Raw genomic sequence first — 20,736 nt, forward strand, 5'->3', positions numbered from 1 at the left:
AGAGTTCTTTGCGACCCCATGGACGGTAGCCTACCAGGCTCCACCGTCCATGGGATTTTCCAGGCAAGAATACTGGAGTGGGCTGCCATTTCCTTCTCCAGGGGATCTTCCCAACCCAAGGATCAAACCTGGATCTCCTGCATTGCAGACAGACGCTTTACCGTCTGAGCCACCAGGGAAGCCCAGATAAAGAATAATAATATATGATAATTTGCATATCTTCTTTTACTGATTATTATGCAAATGTGGAAATGAGGAAACTACTTTTCCTTGTTCTGAGAGGTATTATTCATGTGTTCCATTGTGAGGGAGGGGAGGGAACATACACTTGTCTATAATTCTGACCATGATGACAAACTGGCCATCGGTAAGATCACTTTATCAACATCAAGTGACTCCTGATCAGAAAGGCTTTCCCTGGGCATCCTGTGCCAAAAGGCACTTCTCCCAAACCTTGTTTTTTAAAATGTGTTTCTCATCCATTTCCCTCTTTGTGGGCTGGGATCTAGCTAACTTTGTTTACTGTGTATCTGTGGTGCCTGTAGGGCTTCACTGGTGGCTCAGTCGGTGACGAATCTGGCTGCAATGCAGGAGACCTGGGTTGGGAAGATCCCTTGGAGGAGGGCATGGCAACCCACTCCAGGATTCTCTTTCCTGGAGAGTCCCCATGAATAGAGGAGCCTGGCAGCTGCAGTTCATGGAGTCTCAAAGAATCGGATACAGTGCCTGTAACAGTACGTGGCTCACAGTAGGACTCCAGAAATGCTTGCTGAATAAATGAATCCGTCATCTCTGGCATTAAACTCGGTTTGGTTGATCTCACTGGGTAAGCAGATACCTTAGTCCCTTGTTAGCAGATACCTCAGTCCCTTGTTAGTCTTCCTTTCCGAAATTTAGGCCTTGGCCAAAGCAGAGGATTATTCTATAGCGAAGGACACGTGAGCATTGACATACACATGTACATATGTATTATACAGAGGGAAAAGAGAGAGACCTATGGGTCTGTGAATATAATACCTAAAGAAAATAGAATCAACCTAAAGAAGGTCATTTTCCCGTTATCCTCTGAAAAAGAACCGTACCCAGGGTAGCACTTGTGTTTCCTCGAAATTCATTCTTGCAAAGTCTCATGAGGAAACTCGACTTCCCCACTGCAGCGTCCCCGGCCAGCACAATCTTGTAAGCCTTCTGTGAGCTGGAAGATTTATGGCTTTCATCCACCATGTCTGTCTAGGGGAAGGAAGCCACAGTGGATGACAAAGGCAGTGCCCGCTTTCTTCTTAGTAAGTTATATGACATGAAAATGAAGAGTGTTCATGAAGAGAAGTGTCTCTGAAACCACATACCTGTGGTGAAAGTGCAGAGATGGGCTTTCTTGAGGAACTAATGATACTGCCTTCACTAGCAGATCCCGGGGGCTTCCAGTCCAGGATGGAAGCCACACCTTCTGAGCCATATGTCTCTTCATCCCTTATATCAGGAACCTGTATTTTTTTTTTTTTTTTAAAGTCGGTCATTAAAAAACAAAGAAAGTCTTTCATTACACATGTACATTGTGAAATAAAAAGAAGAAAAATATGCTGCTGAATCAACAGTCAGTGCTGTTAGGGAACAGAGTGGCCACAAAAGGAAATCTATTTTCCTTTTTCCCTAACTTGGTAGAGAAAAATGTTCTCCCAACTATGTTTCACATGTATAACCTTTAAAACAATGCCTGTGACAGATAAAGCTCAAACAGGGTGGGATATGTATTTCTGTGGAAGAAAGGAGAGCAGGCCTAGGACTTGAAGCAGTGACTTCAGGGCTTACGTCCGTGTCCGAAGCATCACCCCCAAAGCTCTCTTGCATGCCGTGCGACCTCTGGAATCCCCTCTGGTGCTTGTACTCCACCTCCGAGTCATATTCATTGGAATCCCGAAGGGTAGACAAGCCACTATCGAAGCAGCTCTCAGGCAGGCTGTCAACATCACAGTTCATCCTCTGCATGGGATCACAGAGGGCCAGCGAGTCACAGTCCTCATCCATGTAGGAAGAGCGGGATGATCTGGTAATAAAGGAGAGGACTGCTATACCTGAGGGCTAGTGATTCTCAAGATGACACAGCAATGGAATCAGAGAGCAATGCAATCAAGACCAATATTTTTGTTCTTACCAAGAGCTGTAATGTAGTCCAGGATTAAGCATCAGGGGAAATAAAAAACTCAAAGAAACAGTTCATTCTATGCAACAATCGATTAAGATAAAGACATTTAAGTCAAGTCAAACATTTAATTAAGGAAGTCATTTAAAAAAAATCACCTTCCTTATACAAAAAGAATCAGAATGTCCAGAATGTAAATGCAATCTCAAGTTGTGTTAACAAAAACGTATACAGAACATGGGAACATTTTTATTCTAATATGATCGGACCATATTCTGAACAGTGTGTTCATTTCTGGATAATATCTCTATTGTGACTTGAGACTTAAAACCCAACGGTCTGAGAAATGATTCAGTGCACTTGGCTGAAGTTGTAATTGTTTCTTCTCTCCTCAAATACTTGGAAGAGTTGACCCTAAGGGCCAAGTGATAAACTTTTCCGGGAGTCACATCTCTAATCGACATAGTGAAAACTGACAGGCAGTTAGACGTGTATGACCTGGACTGGTTTGGCATATGAGACGAGGTTTCTGCCACGAAGTGTTGACGTGATGGGGGGGGGGCGGGGGCGGGGAGGGCGTTTCCTAAGAAGGTGCCCCAGAGAAAAACTAGAAATCCTGACTTCGATGGGTCTTTCCACTTGGGAAATGCCAATATTTTATAAATGTATATTTTCTCAGTTTATTTTGCTTTTCCATTTGATTCCCATAAGTATCTAAGTTTATATTGAAAGAAAACAACTTATTTAGTCCCTACTACACATTGGGAACCATACTAGCCATTTGATATGATATCATCAGAAAGAGGAAATGGGAAGGAAACATAGATCTCCAGATATGAGAAATATTCTCAAATGAATATTCTTAGACAAGAAAGGGTAATCTTTACAGAAATATATGCCATATAAACCTGAGAAGTCAAAAATATTTTGGTATCATTAGCAAATGTTTAAAATTAACTAAAAAGGTAATTTAATCACCTAACTTTCTGTAAATATGTTGCTCAATTATAAAGTCTTTCTCCTGGGACAGGAATTTCACACAATATCTCAATCTGCTTAGCTAAATGTGTGTACATTTTTTTAATTTGTCTCATCTTTTATGAAACTCTCCTTCTGACACTGATTTTAGGTCAAGCTGTAAGGAACCTAAAGAAACCATTTCATTATAATATAATGAAAGATATAAAATATATATAAAAATCAGCTCCATGTTATGATTAGTCAGAACATTTTTTTAACCTATTTGTATTTCTGATTAGGAATGACAGAGAAAAAAATCCTGATTGAAAAGACACCTTCATACAGAATCTAAATTAAAAATATAGGTATAGATCAGACTTTCTCCGGAGAAGGCAGTGGCACCCCACTCCAGTACTCTTGCCTGGAAAATCCCATGGACAGAGGAGCCTGGTAGGCTACAGTCCATGGGTTGCTACGAGTCAGTCACGAGTGAGCGACTTCACTTTCACTTTTCACTTTCATGCACTGGAGAAGGAAATGGCAACCCACTCCAGTGTTCTTGCCTTGAGAATCCCAGGGATGGGGGAGCCTGGTGGGCTGCTGTCTATGGGGTCGCACAGAGTTGGACACGACTGAAGCGACTTAGCAGCAGCAGCAGCAGCAGACTTTCTCAAACTCAACTTATATACATACCCTTTCAAAAGTAAACTAGTCTTTCTGCCTGAAGAATATTTTCACTACAATTAAATATAAAAAAATATAACACAAGTTATTATATATTTTAGAGTTCTTAGAAAAAACACAAAACTAAAACAAATATACAAATTAAAATCCAATAAGGATGCAAAAGCAATAAATAAAATTAAATTTACAAGATGCTTTTGATTAAAAAATTTTAATTGAAGTATAGTTGATGTACACTATTATATAAATTATAGGCACAGAATATAGTGATTCACAATTTCTCAAGGTTATATACTCCATTTATAGTTATTATAATATATTGGTTATATTCCCTGTTGTATAATATATCCTTATAGCTTTTTTATGTCTAATAGTTTGTACCTTTTACTACCTTATCCCTATATTGCTCCTTCCTCCTCTCCCCTCTAGTAGCTATTGGTTGGTTCTCGATATCTGTAAGCCTACTTTTTTGTTATATTCACTGCTGCTGCTGCCAAGTCACGTCAGAAGTCACGTCAGTCGTGTCCGACTCTGTGCGACCCCATAGACGGCAGCCCACCAGGCTCCCCTGTCCCTGGGATTCTCCAGGCAAGAACACTGGAGTGGGCTGCCGTTTCCTTCTCCAATGCATGAAAGTGGAAAGTGAAAGGAAGTTGCTTAGTCGTGTCCGACTCTTAGCGACCCCATGGACTGCAGCCTACCAGGCTCCTCCACGGGATTTTCCAGGCAAGAGTACTGGAGTGGGTCGACAGTGCCTTCTCCAGTTATATTCACTAGTTTGTTGCATTTTTTTTAGATTCCACATATAAGAGAAATCATACAGTATTTGTCTTTCTCTGTCTGATTTATTTCACTTAGCATAACGTCCTCCAAGTCTATCCACGTTGCTGCAAATGGCAAAAAATTTCAATCCTTTTTTTAAATGGATGAGTTGTATTTCACTGTATATATACACACTACTGCTACTGCTAAGTCACTTCAGTCGTGTCCGACTCTGTACGACCCCAGAGACGGCAGCCTACCAGGCTCCCCCGTCCCTGGGATTCTCCAGGCAAGAACACTGGAGTGGGTTGCCATTTCCTTTTCCAATGCATGAAAGAGAAAAGTGAAAGTGAAGTCACTCAGTCATGTCCAACTCTTAGCGACCCCATGGACTGCAGCCTACCAGGCTCCTCCGTCCATGGGATATTCCAGGCAAGAATACTGGAGTGGGGTGCCATTGCCTTCTCTGATATACACACTACACCCTTTTAATCCATTCATCTGCTGATGGACACTTAGGTTGCTTACATATTGTGGCTATTGTAATGCTACTATGAACACTGGGCTGTATGTATCTTTTAGAATTTTTTTTTTTTTTTTCAGATACATACCCAGACGTGGAATTGCTGGGTCATATCATTTATTATTTGTGTTCTTTTTGATGATACCCATTCTGACAGGTGTGAGGTAATATCTTATTGTGGTTTTGATTTGAATTTACCTGATAATTAGTGATGTTGAGCATCTTCTCATATGCCTATTGGCCACTGGCATCCTCTTTAGAAAAATGTCTATTCAGTTCTTCTGCCAATTTTTTAATTCAGTTGTTTGCTTTTTTGATTAAGTTGTATGAGTTGTTTATGTATATTAGATATTAACTCCTTATCGATTATATCATTTCCAAATATTTTCTGGCATTGAGTGGGTTGTCTTTGATTTTCTGATAGTTTTCTTTGCTGTGTAATAGCTTGTAAGTTTAATTAGGTCCCATTTGTTTGTTTTTGCTTTTATTTCCTTTGTTTTAGGAGACAGATACAAAAACTATTCTATGATTTATATCAGAGTGTTCTGCTTACATTTTCCTCTATGAGTTTTATGGTACCTGATCTTACACGTAGGTCTTTAATCCATTTTGAGTTTATTTTTGTATATAGTGTTAGAGAATGTTCTAATTTCATTCTTTTACATAAAAGCTATCTGGTTTTCCCAGGACAGCTACTGAAGATACTGTGTTTTCTTCATTGGATATTCTTGCCTCCTTGTAATATATTTATTGACAGTAAGTGCACGGATTTATTTTTGGATTCTCTATCTTATTCCACTGATCTATATATGTGTCTGTTTTGATGACTGTAGCTTTGTAGCATAGTCTGAAGTCTGTGAGTATGATTCCTCCAGCTCTGATATTTGTTTTCAAGATGATGTTGGCTATTCAGGGTGCCCTGTGTTTCCACACAAATTAAAAAATTTTTTTTCTAGTTCTGTGAAAAGTGCCTTTGGTATTTTGTTAAGGATTACACTGTTAGGGATTGCATTGACTGTAGATTGCACTGGTCATTTTAACAAAATTAATTCTTCTAATCCAGGAACACAGTATATGTTTCCACCTATTTGTGTCATCCTCAATTTCCTTCATTGGTGTCTTATAGCAGTAGTCCCCAGTCTTTTGGTACCAGGGACTGGTTTCATTGGAAGGCAATTTTCCCATGGACCAGGGTGGGAGATATGGTTTAAGGATGATTCAAGCACATTACATTTATTGTGCACTTTATTTCTATTTTGTGGCAACCTCAGGATATTTTTGCCTTGACTTTAGGGTTAGGGTTCACACTCCTATGAGAATCTAATGCCGCTGCTGACCTGACAGGAGGCAGAGCTCAGGCAGTAATGTGAGCGATGGGGAGTGGCTATAAATACAGATGAAGCTTCACTTGCTCCCCTGCCACTCACCTCCTTTTGTGCAGCCTGGTTCCTAACAGGCTAGAGACTGGGGTTGGGGATCCCTGTATTATAGTTTTCCTAGACAAGTCTTTTACTTCCTTATGTAGGTTTATTTCTAGGTATTCTTATTCTTTTTGATGAGATGGTAATGAAAATATCTCAATTTCTGATAGTTTGGTGTTAGTGTATAAAAATGCAACAGGTTTCTGTTAAATTGATATAAAATTAATATATAAATGACAAATATACAAATTTGTATATATTATTATATTATAAATTTGCAATATAAAAATTACATTAATTAAATTAATATACAAATTAATTTTGTATCCTGGAACTTTACCAAATTCATTGATGAACCTAACAGTTTTCCGGTAGCATCTTCAGGATTTTCTATGTATAGTTTCATGTCATCTGCAAACAGTGAATTTCACTTCTTCCTTTTCAATTTGAATTCCGTTTGTTTCTTTCTATTCTCTGAGTGTTATGGATAGGACTCCCAAAATCATGCTGAATAAAAGTGGCAAGAGTGGGCATCCTTGCTTTGTTCCCGATTTTAGAGGAATGCTTTCAGTTTTTCATGTTGAGTATAGTATTAGCTATGGGTCCATCATATATGGCCTTTATTATTTTGAGGTATGTTTCCTCTATGCCCACTTTTTGGAAAGTTTTTCAAATCATAAATGGATGCTGAATTTTGTCAAAGGCTTTTTCTTCATCTATTGAGATGATCATATCGTTTTCATTCTTCAACTTGTTAATGTGGTATATCACATTGAAACAGAAAAATCCTTGCATCCCTAGGACAAATTCTACTTGATCATGATGTATAATCATGTATGATCATGATGTATTGTTGGATTTGGTTTGCTAATATTTTGTTGAAGATTTTTTTGCATCTACATGTATCAGTGATATTGGCCTATAATTTTCTTTTTTAGTGATACCTTTGTCTGGTCTTGGTATCAGGGTGATGGGGGTCTCAGAGGATCAGTTTGGAAGTATTCCCTCCTCTGCAATTTTTTGGACTAATTTTAGAAAGATAATTGCTAACTCTTCTCTAAATGTTTGGCAGAATTCACCTCTGAAGCTATCTGGTCCTGGACTTTTGTTTGTTGGGAGTTTTAAGATTACTAATTCAATTTCATTACTGGTAATTGTTCTGTTCATATTTTCTATTTCTCCCTAGTTCATTCTTGGGAGACTGTACCTTTCTAAGAATTTGTCCATTTCTTTTAGGTTGTTCACATTATTGGCATATAGTTGTTTGTAGTAGTCTCTTATAATCCTTTGTATTTCTGTGGTGTTGGCTGTAACTTTTCTTTTTTCATTTCTGACTTTATTGATTTGGACCCTCTCTCTTTTTTTTTTTGATGAATCTGGCTAAAGGTTTATCAATTTTATCTTTTCAAAGAATCAGCTTTTAGTATCATTGATCTTTTCTATATCTTTTAGTTTCTATTTTATTTATTTCTGATCTTTATGATTTCTTTCCTTCTACTAACTTTGGGTTTTGTCTGTTCTTTCTCATTGCTTTAGGTGTAAGGGTAGGTTGTTTATTTGTGATTTTTGTTTCCTGAGGTAAGCTTATATTGTATAAACTTTCCTCGTAGAACTGCTTTAGCTGTGTCCCATAGGTTTGGATCATTATTTTTAGTTTTCATTGACCTCTTGGTATTTTTTAATGTCCTCTTTGACTTTCTCAGTGATCCACTGGTTCTTTCATAGCATATTGCTTAGTCTCCCATGTGTTTGTGTTTCTTTACAGTTTTTTCTTGTAGTTGATTTCATCTCATTGTGTTGTGGTTAGAAAGATGTTTGATATGATTTCAGTTTTCTTAAATTTACTGAGGCTTGTTTTTGTGGCCCATCATGTAGTCTATCCTGGCAAATGTGCCATGTACACTTGAAAGAATGTGTATTCTGCTAATTTTGGATGGAATGTTCTCTCTATATCAATTAAGTCCATCTGGTCTAATGTGTCATTTAAGGCCTATGTTTCCCTATTGATTTTCTATCTGAATGATCTGTTCATTGATTCGAGTTAAAGTCTCCCCCACTACTATTGGGTTACTGTTGATTTTTCCTTTTTTGTCCATTAATATTTGCTTATATACTTAGGTGCTTCTATGTTGGGTTATGGCAGAAAGTGAAGAGGAACTAAAAAGCCTCTTGATGAAAGTGAAAGTGGAGAGTGAAAAAGTTGGCTTAAAGCTCAACATTCAGAAAACGAAAATCATGGCATCCAGTCCCATCACTTCATGGGAAATAGATGGGGAAACAGTGGAAACAGTGTCAGACTTTATTTTTTTGGGCTCCAAAATCACTGCAGATGGTGACTGCAGCCATGAAATTAAAAGATGCTTACTCCTTAGAAGGAAAGTTATGACCAACCTAGATAGCATATTGAAAAGCAGAGACATTACTTTGCCAACAAAGGTCCATCTAGTCAAGGCTATGGTTTTTCCAGTGGTCATGTACAGATGTGAGAGTTGGAGTGTGAAGAAGGTTGAGCGCTGAAGAATTGATGCTTTTGAACTGTGGTGTTGGAGAAGACTCTTGAGAGTCCCTTGGACTGCAAGGAGATCCAACCAGTCCATTCTGAAGGAGATCAGCCCTGGGATTTCTTTGGAAGGAAGGATGCTAAAGCTGAAACTCCAGTACGTTGGCCACCTCATGCGAAGAATTGACTCATTGGAAAAGACTCTGATGCTGGGAGGGATTGGGGGCAGGAGGAGAAGGGGACGACAGAGGATGAGATGGCTGGATGGCATCAATGACTCGATGGACATGAGTCTGGGTGAACTCCGGGAATTGGTGATGGACAGGGAGGCCTGGCGTGCTGCGATTCATGGGGTTGCAAAGAGTCGGACACGACTGAGCGACTGAACTGAACTGAACTGATGTTGGGTTTAGATATACTTACAATTGTTATATCTTCTTGAATCCAAGAATTCATCCCTTGAATGAACTGAATCCAAGGGATTCATTCCTTGATCATTAGTAGTATCCTTTTTCATCTTATGCTATGCTAAGTCACTTCAGTCGTGTCCGACTCTGTGTGACCCCATAGACGGCAGCCCACCAGGCTCCCCCATCCCTGGGATTCTCCAGGCAAGAACACTGGAGTAGGTTGCCATTTCCTTCTCCAATGCATGAAAGTGGAAAGTGAAAGTGAAGTCGCTCAGTCGTGTCCAACTCTTAGCGACCCCATGGACTGCAGCCCACCAGGCTCCTCCGTCCTTGGATTTTCCAGGCAAGAGTACTGGAGTGGGGTGCCATTGCCTTCTCTGTTTCATCTTATAACAGTCTTTATTTTAAAGTCTATTTTGTCTCATATAAGTATTGCTATTCCAGCTTTCTTTGGATTTTCATATGTATGGAAATCCTTTTCCCATCCCTTCACATTCAATCTGTGTGTGTCTCTAGATCTGAAGGGAGTCTCTTGTAGGCTACACATATATGGGTCTTGTTTTTATATCCAGTCACTCTATGTCTTTTGGTTGAAGTATTTAGTCCATTTACATTGTTGATGGGGTGATTTTAGCAGAAACTAATGTCTATGGCTGGGGATTTGTTATGTAAGTGAACGTCGAAATGTCTCTTGTCAGTAATGTTTGGGTAACAAAAGACATATAAATATGTCTCTGGTCAATAAAGTAATTATCAATGTGAAGAATCCTCCTGCCAAGCAGGAGACACGGGTTCGATTCCTGAGTCAGAAAGATCCCCTGGAGAAGGAAATGGCATGCCATTCCAGTATTCTTGCCTCAGAAATCCCATGGATGATGGAGCCTGGCAGGCTACAGAGCATGGGGTTGCAAAAGAGCTGGGACTAACTAAACAAACAAACAAAAACAATCTTATTGTCATTTAAACATTAATTTGGTCTTGTTTTGTAGGTATTTTTTCCCTTTCTTCTTCTTTTCTTTTCTCTTGTGATCTGATGACTAATAAGTTTTACATTAGCATCAAAAAGAAAATAAAATATTAACTTCCTATATCAAACTGTAACTCCCCCCTAAAGGAACATCAGTCTGGATCATGGTGGCCCTCTAGTGACTGTTCCAGGTTATGAGCACAGAAGTGCTATATTCCTGTCACTTGGAGACAATGGGATATGATGACTTTGTCCCTTAGTCATATTGCTAAGGAGCTCTTTGTTTAGTACTACCAGCCTTATTCATGGTGCCCACTATTTTCAAAAATGAATCATGGTGAAATTTCTGAAATAATTTTCAGTAATCTAGCTTTTCCCTTATTTGCTTAGAACTGACCTTAAGCGTCAGTAAAGAAAAATAGCATCACACCCATATATTTTAAAAAGTAGTATCTACTTCTCAAAAACAGAAAAGCCAGATGCCTAGAGATACCATTAAATTGTTTTACTTCACAAATCAGTGAAAAAATTCTGATATTTGGATAAAATTTTATTAAAAGTGATCACCAATAACCTTTGAAAATAGACCTTCTGGAAAAGCTATCTGGCCATTTTGCTGTTGCCAAGATATTAGGTGCATTATTCTTTAGCCCAAAAGTTCTCAAATGAAAAGGGAAGGAACATAAAATATGAAAGTGGCATCAGAAGTGGAGGGCCAGAGATCTACAGTTTATGCACTCACTTCTACCATCAAACTTGATACACTACAAAATGAGCCTTCTAAGTAGCAACACTGGACACGTGTGGTAAATCTCCTACATAGGAACCTTCAAGTTGTGAACTTTCAAAGATGTGAACATGCATTCATCAACGTAAGGCATGAGTGAAATTGCCCTCCATCTCCTATTGCTGACAATCCTTCAGCTCTACCATCTCCCACCTCCTCTCCTATCTCCATTCAGTAACTCTTCTTACCTGTTCACTCACAGCCAGCCCCTGTATGCCAGCTGCTGTACTTACTACTGTACTTTCCAAGGTACTGGACTGTAAGATTAAAAATGTTCGCTTTATTTTTTGAGTTTACTTTTTATGTATTATTTATGTGAAAATATTATAAACCTATTACAATACAGTATTATAGAGCAGGTTGTATTAGTTGGGTACCTAGGCAAACTTTGTTAGACTTATGAACAAACTAGACTTGTGAATGTGCTCTTGGAATGGAACTCATTTGTATGTAGGATATTTATTATATATGTACACACATGTATACACAAATATAACCTTTTAGTTTTCATTGCTAGATCTCAAGTAATAGCAGGGCCAATATTTCACTTCATTTGATTAAAAACAGAGCTAAATTCTCACTTCTGGAAAGCCTCTGTGACTCCTTTTGTACATTAACTCATAAACATCTACTCTCTACATTTCTATTTGTTTTGAAAGTTTCCCTTTCCTTGAACATAGCTTGCATAATATATACTGAGCCGCTAAACATTTACAGATTGTTCCAAGAATCTTAACATCATACACCACAACATCCCATATCGTAGTTCCACTGGCTTTCCTGAAACACCTCTTACAAAGGGCACTTCTAAGAAATAAGACATAATAGGGATGAAGTAAGGGTGAGCATACATAAAACCAAGTCATGATAACATCTTAAAGAAATCACTTTGGCCTCTCTGAAACATTCTAAAACACTTTAATCTTTATGTGTTTCATGTTTCAGAAATTCACAGAGAGTAGAAAATAAAAATTAGTGCCCCAAATGTATGCTTTTAATTTACCTCTAAGGAAATGTACTTTCCTTTTAACTTTGATCCAGAATTCAAACAAAAAGTTAAAAAGGTGTTAACATACCTGTCATAGCCCAGAGGTTGAGGAGAATGAAGATTAAATTTAGGACTGCTTCTAGAAACTGTATTCCCTGGTGAGATATTATTTATGCGCTGTAATACATAAAATACAGAAGTAATATTTTGTCATTCCATTTAAACATTTTCTATACATTTTAAAAACCTGTAGTACACTAATTTACTAATGTAGTTGAGAGTTTGGTATCCTATATGAGAAAATGTAAGCACAGATATCAAGGGAAAAAGTGCAACAAATGCCCAAAGGACTCTCTCTCTTCATCTGAAGTCCAAACCATGCCATATAAGCCCTCAAGGGGCATCCTGGCTCCCAGATTTGCCAGGACCTTGCAGTACCAGCTTTGGATTAGTCTCTTCTCAAATCATCATTTGACTTAGTGACTGACTCATCCACACCCAAAGCTGTGGCACTGGAACCCCAACCTTGAAGCTGACCTCCAAAAGTCAGGGAAGAGGCTTTCTGGCTTTCTGGTTGGGAAAAGGTCCTCAAAATTCTAAATGGGCCTTAGTCTGTTTCTGTAGGAGGGTTTAAAAGCCCAAGGTTTCCACTCTGGTGATCTCATAACCACAAAGAACAACCAAGAGTCTAAATAAACTCCTTGGCCAGAAGCACTCTCCCTCTTCTCTCTACAGGGAAATAGTTATTTGTACCTCCATGAGACATCTTACTTTTTATATTAGTGGTATCTGTGCACATCTTAATTCCTTGCGTGCGTGCAAAGTTGCTTCAGTCGTGTCCAACTCTTTGCAGCCCCATGGACTGTAGCCCACCAGGCTTCTCTGTCTATGGGATTCTCTAGGCAAGAATACTGGAGTGGGTTGCCATTTCCTCCTCCACGGAATCTTCCTGACCCAGTGATGGAACCCATGTCTCTTTTGTCTCCTGCCTGGGAAGCCCCCTTAAGTCCTTACCATACTACAAACTTTTCCAGGATCCAGGCCACATCTTTTATATCTTTCTCTGGTTTTCTGGAACATTGAACAAAGAGTTGGCAAACATCTACACATTATTCAGAGGAGTGGCATATTTTTTAATTTGGGAAAATGTTGCCTCCTTTTATTATAGGAAATTGTTTTCTCTTTCTTATAAGTTCTAAGACACGATTTTTTGATCAAAATACTCTACCACAAGAAAGAAGAAATTGCGTTGTAAAATTCTGTGGCCTACCAAGGCTCTGCTGAGCTTGCTGCAGCTGTTTTCAAGGGCACTCCTTAGGCCGTCGTTACTGTCATGCAGTTTCCTGTTAGCTGTTCTGCAGAGTAAATACATACAATAAAGAAGCAGATAAGAAAAGTATTAGTGGGATCAATGTCACCACTTTCTTTTCAGGCTGTGATGTTCAGAACATGGACCTATTACCTCTTGTAACTTTCTACCACTTCCCTTCAAATCTTCTAAACTGAGATGTTAATTCATTACTAGAAGTGCAATTTAACAATGTGTTAACTCTCTTCAAAGGTCTCCAGGCATTTTAGGAGTGAGTCAGTCATGCTGTGGAAACTGCTTCTCCTTCAGGGAGCTCCACTGTTAAGACAGGTTTGGTGCAGGCCTTTCTGTGCCCTAAAGGCCTGAAGCCAGCTTGCCCCACTTACTCTCTCTCCCCTCCATGCTGGGGGATACATCTGGTGTGTTCTGTCACACTTCTTTCTCCTGGTTCCTCCTACTTGTGGCCTGGTGCTATACTGCCAGGCCACAAGTAAACCAGTTAAAAGCTCCAATGTTACAGCTATATGCAAAAAAATGAAATTAGAACACCTCCTTACACCATACACAAAGAGAAACTTGAAATGGATTAAAGACCTAATGTAAGACCAGAAACTATAAAACTCTTAGAGGAAAACATAGGTAGAGCACTTGATGACATAAATCAAAGCAAGATCCTCTATGACCCACTTCCTAGAATAATGGAAATAAAACAAAAGTAAGTAAGCGGGACCTAATTAAACTTAAAAGCTTTTGCACAACAAAGGAAACTATAAATAAGGTGAAAAGACAACCCTCAGAGAAAATGCTCATTTTCTCCCAAAGGAAACAACTGACAAAGGATTAATTTCCAAAATATATAAGCAGCTCATACAACTCAATACCAGAAAAACAAACAACCCAATCAAAAAGTGGGAAAAAGATCTAAACAGACATTTCTCCAAAGAAGACATACAGATGGCTAACAAACACGTGAAAAGATGCTCAATACTGCTCATTTTAGGGGAAATGCAAATCAAAACTACAATGAGATATCACCTCACACTGGTCAGAATGGCCATCATCAAAAAGTCTACAAACAACAAATGCTGAAGAGGGTGTGGAAAAAAGGGAACCCTCTTGCACTGTTGGTGGGAATGTAAATTGATAAAGCCACTATGAAAGACAGTTTGGTGATTTCTTTAAAAAACTAGGAATAAAACCACCATAAGACCCAGCAAGCCCACTCCTAGGCATATACCCTGAGGAAACCAAAACTGAAAAAGACACATGTATCCCATTGTTCAGTGTAGCACTATTTACAATAGCTAGAACATGGAAGCAACCTAGATGTCCATCAGCAGATGAATGGATAAAGAAATTTTGGTACATATACACAATGGAATATTTCTCAGCCATAAAAAAGAACACATTTGAACAGTTCTAATGAGGTGGATAAACCTAGAGCCTATTATACAGTGTGAAGTAAGTCAGAAAGTTAATATCATATACTAACGCATATATGTCGAATCTAGAAAGATGGTACTGGATAATTTATCTACAGGGCAGCAATGGAGAAAGACATAGAGAACAGACTTATGGACATGGGGGGAGGGCAGGAGAGGGTGAGATGTATGGAGAGAGTAACATGGAAACTTACATTACCATATGTAAAACAGATAGCCAATGGGAATTTGCTATATGTCTCAGGGAACTCAAACAGGGTTCTGTAGCAACCTAGAGGGGAGGGATAGGGAGGGAGGTGGGAGGGAGGTTCAAGAGGAAAGGGACATATGTGTACCTTATGGCTGATTTATGTTGAGGTTAGACAGAAACAACAAAATTCTGTAAAGCAATTATCCTTCAATTAAAAAATAAATTAATTTAAAAAAAGCTCCAATATTGACTCAGGATTCAAACCCCAACTCAGGCACTTACTTTCCATATATCTTACAGAAGCCATTTAAACAGCCAGAGCCTCAGCAACCTCTAAAATCAAATAGTCTCTGCCTTAGAGACCAGCTACTCTTTCCCTGCTTCAGGTTTATTCATCCTTCAGAACTCAATTCAATTGTTTCTTCCTCCAGAAACACTTTCTGGACCTTCCTGGATAGGAGAATGCCCTTATAAGATGCATGGCTCCCCTTGGCCCCCCTCTCTCCTTTGGCACGTTATATTTAGAAGTACTGATCAGGTTCCATCTTCTTCCCCTAGACTAGCCCATAAGGAGAGAGGCTGAGTGCCTCTCTGAGTGTCAGCTCCTGGTATACCTGAACCATAAAAGGTGCTAAATGAAAACCTGCTGAATAAATGAATTAACAGGATTTTTATAACATATCAACTCTATCAGTGCCACAGGTGAGGCTTAATAAGCATTTGTAATGGTGAAAAAAATCATCAAGCCTGACCTGACATTACCTGAGGGAAGTAAAACCAGAAGAAAATATTGCCTGGGAGAAAAGAGAGAAAGGGCGTCAGGGAAGAGGGAGGTTTTGTCAGTGAGGTCCTCAGAGAATGGATTCTGCAGCTTAGTTGCAGAGTTGACAGAGCAGGTGCAATATTTCCAAGAGATTTAAAAAAAAGAAGAAAAGCATACTGCTAACCAGGCACAACAGACTGAGCGAGAATGATCGTGTAAGACTGGTTGATGTGACAAGCACTATGAGGGATGCCTGAGGCCTCTCAGTGTGCCAAGCTGCACAGAAAGCTGATGAGGTCAGGGCTGTTGTTCTTTCCAGTATAATAAATCTATTATAAAGATGCGCTGGACATACCAACCTGATTTAAGAGGACTTCTAGAGAATTCTAATCTTGTTCCTGGATTGGAGGAGTTTATGTAGGATGAGCAGCATCAGAAAGCTAAACTGATGTGCTAAAGTCACCATATCAAGAAGGAACATGTGTGGCTCTCCGAACCCAGCCTCTGATATATGGCAACTCGTGTTATATGTGGCACATGTTTTACTAACAAAATGTAAGTTAAATCTAAGTGTGATGAGAAATATGAGAACTTACTGGAGTATTTCAATTTGCCTCTCAAGACTATTTCGATCTTCTGTGTATTCTCGGATTATTTCCAGATCCCTGTAAAATTACATTTTATGTTTGAATGAGCATTAGGTGTTCAGTCCTGCCTTACCTGTACCTACTCTCCCAGACTCCTTTCCACCTCTTCCAAAGTCCTGTGTCCTTGACCATGGTTTCTATCTCTCCATGCTCCTGCTCAGATTCCCTCAGCCCACTAGCAGCCTCTTCTCCCCTGTGAGCCACAAGCATACCCACACCTCTGCTTCCTCCTGCAAGGCTCTGCTTCCTCCATTCCCCTTTGCAGCATCCACAGCTCCTCCACCCCAGCCCACTGCTCTGGCTCTGTTCCTTACCGGGACTGAAACCCTGGTCTTCTACTAAGCCTGTTCTCCACAGGCGCTCACATTACCCATTCAACCCAACTCACTCTCTCACCTCTGACTCTTCTCTGCTCATTCCAAGCCTTACTGCTATTGCTGCTAAGTTGCTTCAGTCGTGTTCAACTCTGTGCGACCCCAGAGATGGCAGCCTACCAGGCTCCTCTATCCCTGGGATTCTCCAGGCAAACACTGGAGTGGGTTGCCATTTCCTTCTCCAGTGCATGAAAGTGAAAAGTGAAAGTGAAGTCTCTTAGTCGTGTCCAACTCTTCGTGACCCCATGGACTGTAGCCCACGAGGTTCCTCCATCCATGGGATTTTCCAGGTAAGAGTACTGGAGTGCGGTACCATCAAGCCTTACACAACCCCTGCTGCTGCTGCTGCTAAGTCGCTTCAATAGTGTCCAACTCTGTGCGACCCCATAGATGGCAGCCCATCAGGCTCCCCTGTCCCTGGGATTCTCCAGGCAAGAACACTGGAGTGGGTTGCCATTTCCTTCTCCAATGCATGAAGGTGAAAAGTGAAAGTGAAGTAGCTCAGTCCTGTCCGACTCTGAGCGACCCCATGGACTACAGCCTACTGGGCTCCTCCGTCCACAGGATTTTCCAGGCAAGAGTACTGGAGTGGGGTGCCATCGCCTTCTCCGTACGCAACCCCAATCCCAGCTATATTAATACTCCTTTCTCATCTCTGTGCTCCCAGTCCTGCTGGCCCAATCCCAGCTATATTAATACTCCTTTCTCATCTCTGTGCTCCCAGTCCTGCTGGCCCAATCCCAGCTATATTAATACTCCTTTCTCATCTCTGTGCTCCCAGTCCTGCTGGCCCTCCCCTCCCCACCCTAAGCCACAGAGGGATCCACAGAACTAGGCTTTCTCTGTTCACTATAAACTCATGCTCAGCAAGTCCTCTGTTGCTTTATTATGAAGCAGTCCTGGCCTTCTCCTTAAAATGTCCATTCAGAACATCAGCCACTTCCCTCCAGCCCCTATCCCACCCCAGCCCCATTTCTAAGCAGACAACCCCCATCACTATCTTCCCCAGACCCCCAGGCTGTCAAATTTTGTCCCTAATAACTAACTTGCCCATTTGCACTCTTGATAAAGCTATAAGTGTCCCAATTGTCTCTAGGAATTTAAGTTCCTTAGCCAAAAATTCTGGGACCTTACATTACAGCCTTAAACTAGTTTTAAAACTTTTAAAATTTTTTAAACTTTTGCCTTTCCATTCAAAATATCTTTTTCTGTCCACTGGCCTGACCACTGTTGCCCAAACTAGTCATGTCCCTCCTTATGTCCTTGCCTCTGCTTTGGGTTTTGCCACACATGGAATGTCTCTGAGATTCTTTTTCCATCTGTAAAATGAGGATAAGGAAAGGTCCTATTGCATAGGAAACTGTGACTGAGTTAATGCTAATGAAGTACTAAAGACAGTGTCAGGCAGTTGTCAGTGGGACCTGTGTTACTTGTTGACAAGCTAACTCAAGTGTCTCTTCTTTAATAAAGTCTCCACCTTTCTGAACTAAAAGAACACTTTGTCTACCATCTCACGGCAATAAACGCAACGTGTGACACTGCTGGTGGTATTGTTTCTGACATTGTTGAGTTCTTATACTGTTTAACTCCGTAACCTTTTAGGTTTTAAGTTTCCCAACTAAATTTGAAGTTCTCAAGAGCAGAGGCCACATCTTTTCTTTTTTTAAAATGTACTCCACACTCATAACTCCTTATCTAGCTCAGGGTGTATATAGTAAACACTTAATAAATGTATGACTGCTTTTCACTGTGCGTGGGCATGCTCAGTCATGTCTGATCCTTGCATCCTCATAGACTGTAGCTCACCAGGCTCCTCTTATCTATGGAATTTCCCAGGCAAGAATACTGAAGTGGGTTGCCATTTCTTACTTCGGGGGATCTTCCTGACTCAGGGACCGAACTCAGATCTCCTGCATTGGCGGGTGGATTTTTTTTACCACTGAGCCACCTGGGGAAGCTTTCCATTACAGGATCTTAATTCTGAATAAGGTTGGTGAAACAACAAACAAAACACAAGGTATTTTTCTCAAGTGTACATGTACTAGGGGATACATGCATATAGTCATGCATATAGATGCATTTTCATATTTACAATACTCCTATATAAATATCTATGTGTATCTTCCCTATGTATAATTACATGCCTTTGTGTGTACTAGATCCTATATTATTATGTGTGTGTTAGATCCTATATTATTAACACCATATTGCAAAACTAAAGCATAGTAAAAATAAAATGACTTGCCTATGTTGCAGGGCTGGAGTTTCTACCTTCAAAGCACCTCAGTTAGCACTGCCTCTTGATACTTTAGGTATATTCTTCTGCTCCCATTTAATTCAAGCATTTCTAAGCCCTCCACTGTTCTGAGCAGTCAATAATTAAACTAATGAATCAGTTTGTTTTTTAAAAAATTAAAAACATAAGAATCACTAGATCTGACACTAAACATAAAATCTTTAGAAAGCAAAGAAAATATTAGCAAACTTAATAAATAACTCCTTATTACTACATAGCTAAGCTTCATTCACATGGATGTTACCTAAATAAACATTCCATTCAAACTACAAAGTAAAATGTGAAGTTTCATACCTTTCAGAATTCAGACTCTGATCAGCATAATCACTTTTCAAAGAATCTAATTCACTCTGAAGAAAGGCTATGTTTGTCTGTGCTTCTAAAAGATCTTTCTTAACTTTCTGATTTTCCTAGAGGAAAGGAACAGTGCAGGTCATTAGACTCAGAGTTTCTTCCACAGGGAGACATGAAGTCAAGTACAGTTTAACTTTCCCACATGTCACTCTCACCCCTCCACTGTCTTCAAACCTTGGTGTTCAAAGAACTAATTATCAATTCAAGGTAATTTTAAATTTTAATAAAGTTTTAAAATGTCAAAATTAAATCCTCAAAGTTGTTGTTGTTGTTGTTCTTCTTTTTTAAATACTTGGCCATTTGGTGCCAAACTACAACAGTAAGAGTTTATCATGATGATTCTTTAACATGTAATTGGTAAAACAATGGAGACCAAACATTTAAACATCTGCTTTACTTAATGAGAGCTGTGGAATTACTGATAGTGTGTGGAATTGACAGTATCTATTACCAGGTAGATGGGCTACTTTTCATAATACATCCTATTACCTAATATTATTAACTTTTATACTTAAAAATAAGCCTGTGTGGTTAGGAAATTTCTATATTTTTCTTAAAAACAAAAGAGAAAGAACAAAAAAAAAATCACTGGAAGTTTCTGGTTAAATATGGTAGACTGGGCACATGAACTAGTCTTATTTCCCTTTTGAGACCCTATTAACATGAAATACCAAAGGAAATAAACGAATAAAAGAATGGAAGAGGGGCCAGTCAACAGCCAAGTGATCTAAAAACATTGCTGGAAAAAGGAAACTGGATGGCAATGCGCTGACAAAGGGAAGAAAGAAGGGGAAAATGAGGTCCAGATGATGGGTGTTGAAGGTTCTGCTGTAGAGCAGAGCAGAGACAACTGGTCAGGCAGAAGCCCAGAGAGTGAGAAAGAGGGCTGAAAACAGAGATTAAAATTGTGTATTAAGTCATGCTGCCTCTCAAGCCCATACCTGCTCTTACTCTAGGAAAGAAGAGCAGAAAGCCAGAGCTGATTCCAAAGGCAACAAGTTATTTAAAAATAACTGAATGATTCCCCAAAGGAAAGCTACGCCTTCTCTTTGTACATATCCATGCCTCATGCATATGGTACCTGGGGTTCCACGTTTGACAGCCAGCTTCACATAGAGAGCTCCAAGCAGACTGTCTTTCAGAAGAGAGGCCCTGAAGTAAACAGATCTATTTTCCTAGCTGCACAGGAATCATACATTGGCTACCTGAAATGGTCAGA

General features: G+C 39.6%; 1 protein-coding gene across 1 annotated transcript in view; it reads right to left on the bottom strand.

Moving 5' to 3' along the window:
• The window catches only part of RASEF (RAS and EF-hand domain containing), a 95,120-nt gene that overhangs the window by 19,008 nt on the left and 55,376 nt on the right, over positions 1-20,736 (bottom strand). Inside the window, exons 6-12 of the mRNA XM_027550084.1 lie at positions 19,458-19,573; positions 16,443-16,511; positions 13,413-13,497; positions 12,231-12,319; positions 1,810-2,044; positions 1,347-1,484; positions 1,083-1,230 (exon numbers count right to left, since the gene is read on the bottom strand). Of these exons, the coding sequence (XP_027405885.1) occupies positions 1,083-1,230; positions 1,347-1,484; positions 1,810-2,044; positions 12,231-12,319; positions 13,413-13,497; positions 16,443-16,511; positions 19,458-19,573 (880 nt within the window). The remainder of the gene's footprint in view (positions 1-1,082; positions 1,231-1,346; positions 1,485-1,809; positions 2,045-12,230; positions 12,320-13,412; positions 13,498-16,442; positions 16,512-19,457; positions 19,574-20,736) is intronic.

Source organism: Bos indicus x Bos taurus, chromosome 8 (assembly GCF_003369695.1).
Source record: "Bos indicus x Bos taurus breed Angus x Brahman F1 hybrid chromosome 8, Bos_hybrid_MaternalHap_v2.0, whole genome shotgun sequence".
NCBI lineage: Eukaryota > Metazoa > Chordata > Mammalia > Artiodactyla > Bovidae > Bos > Bos indicus x Bos taurus.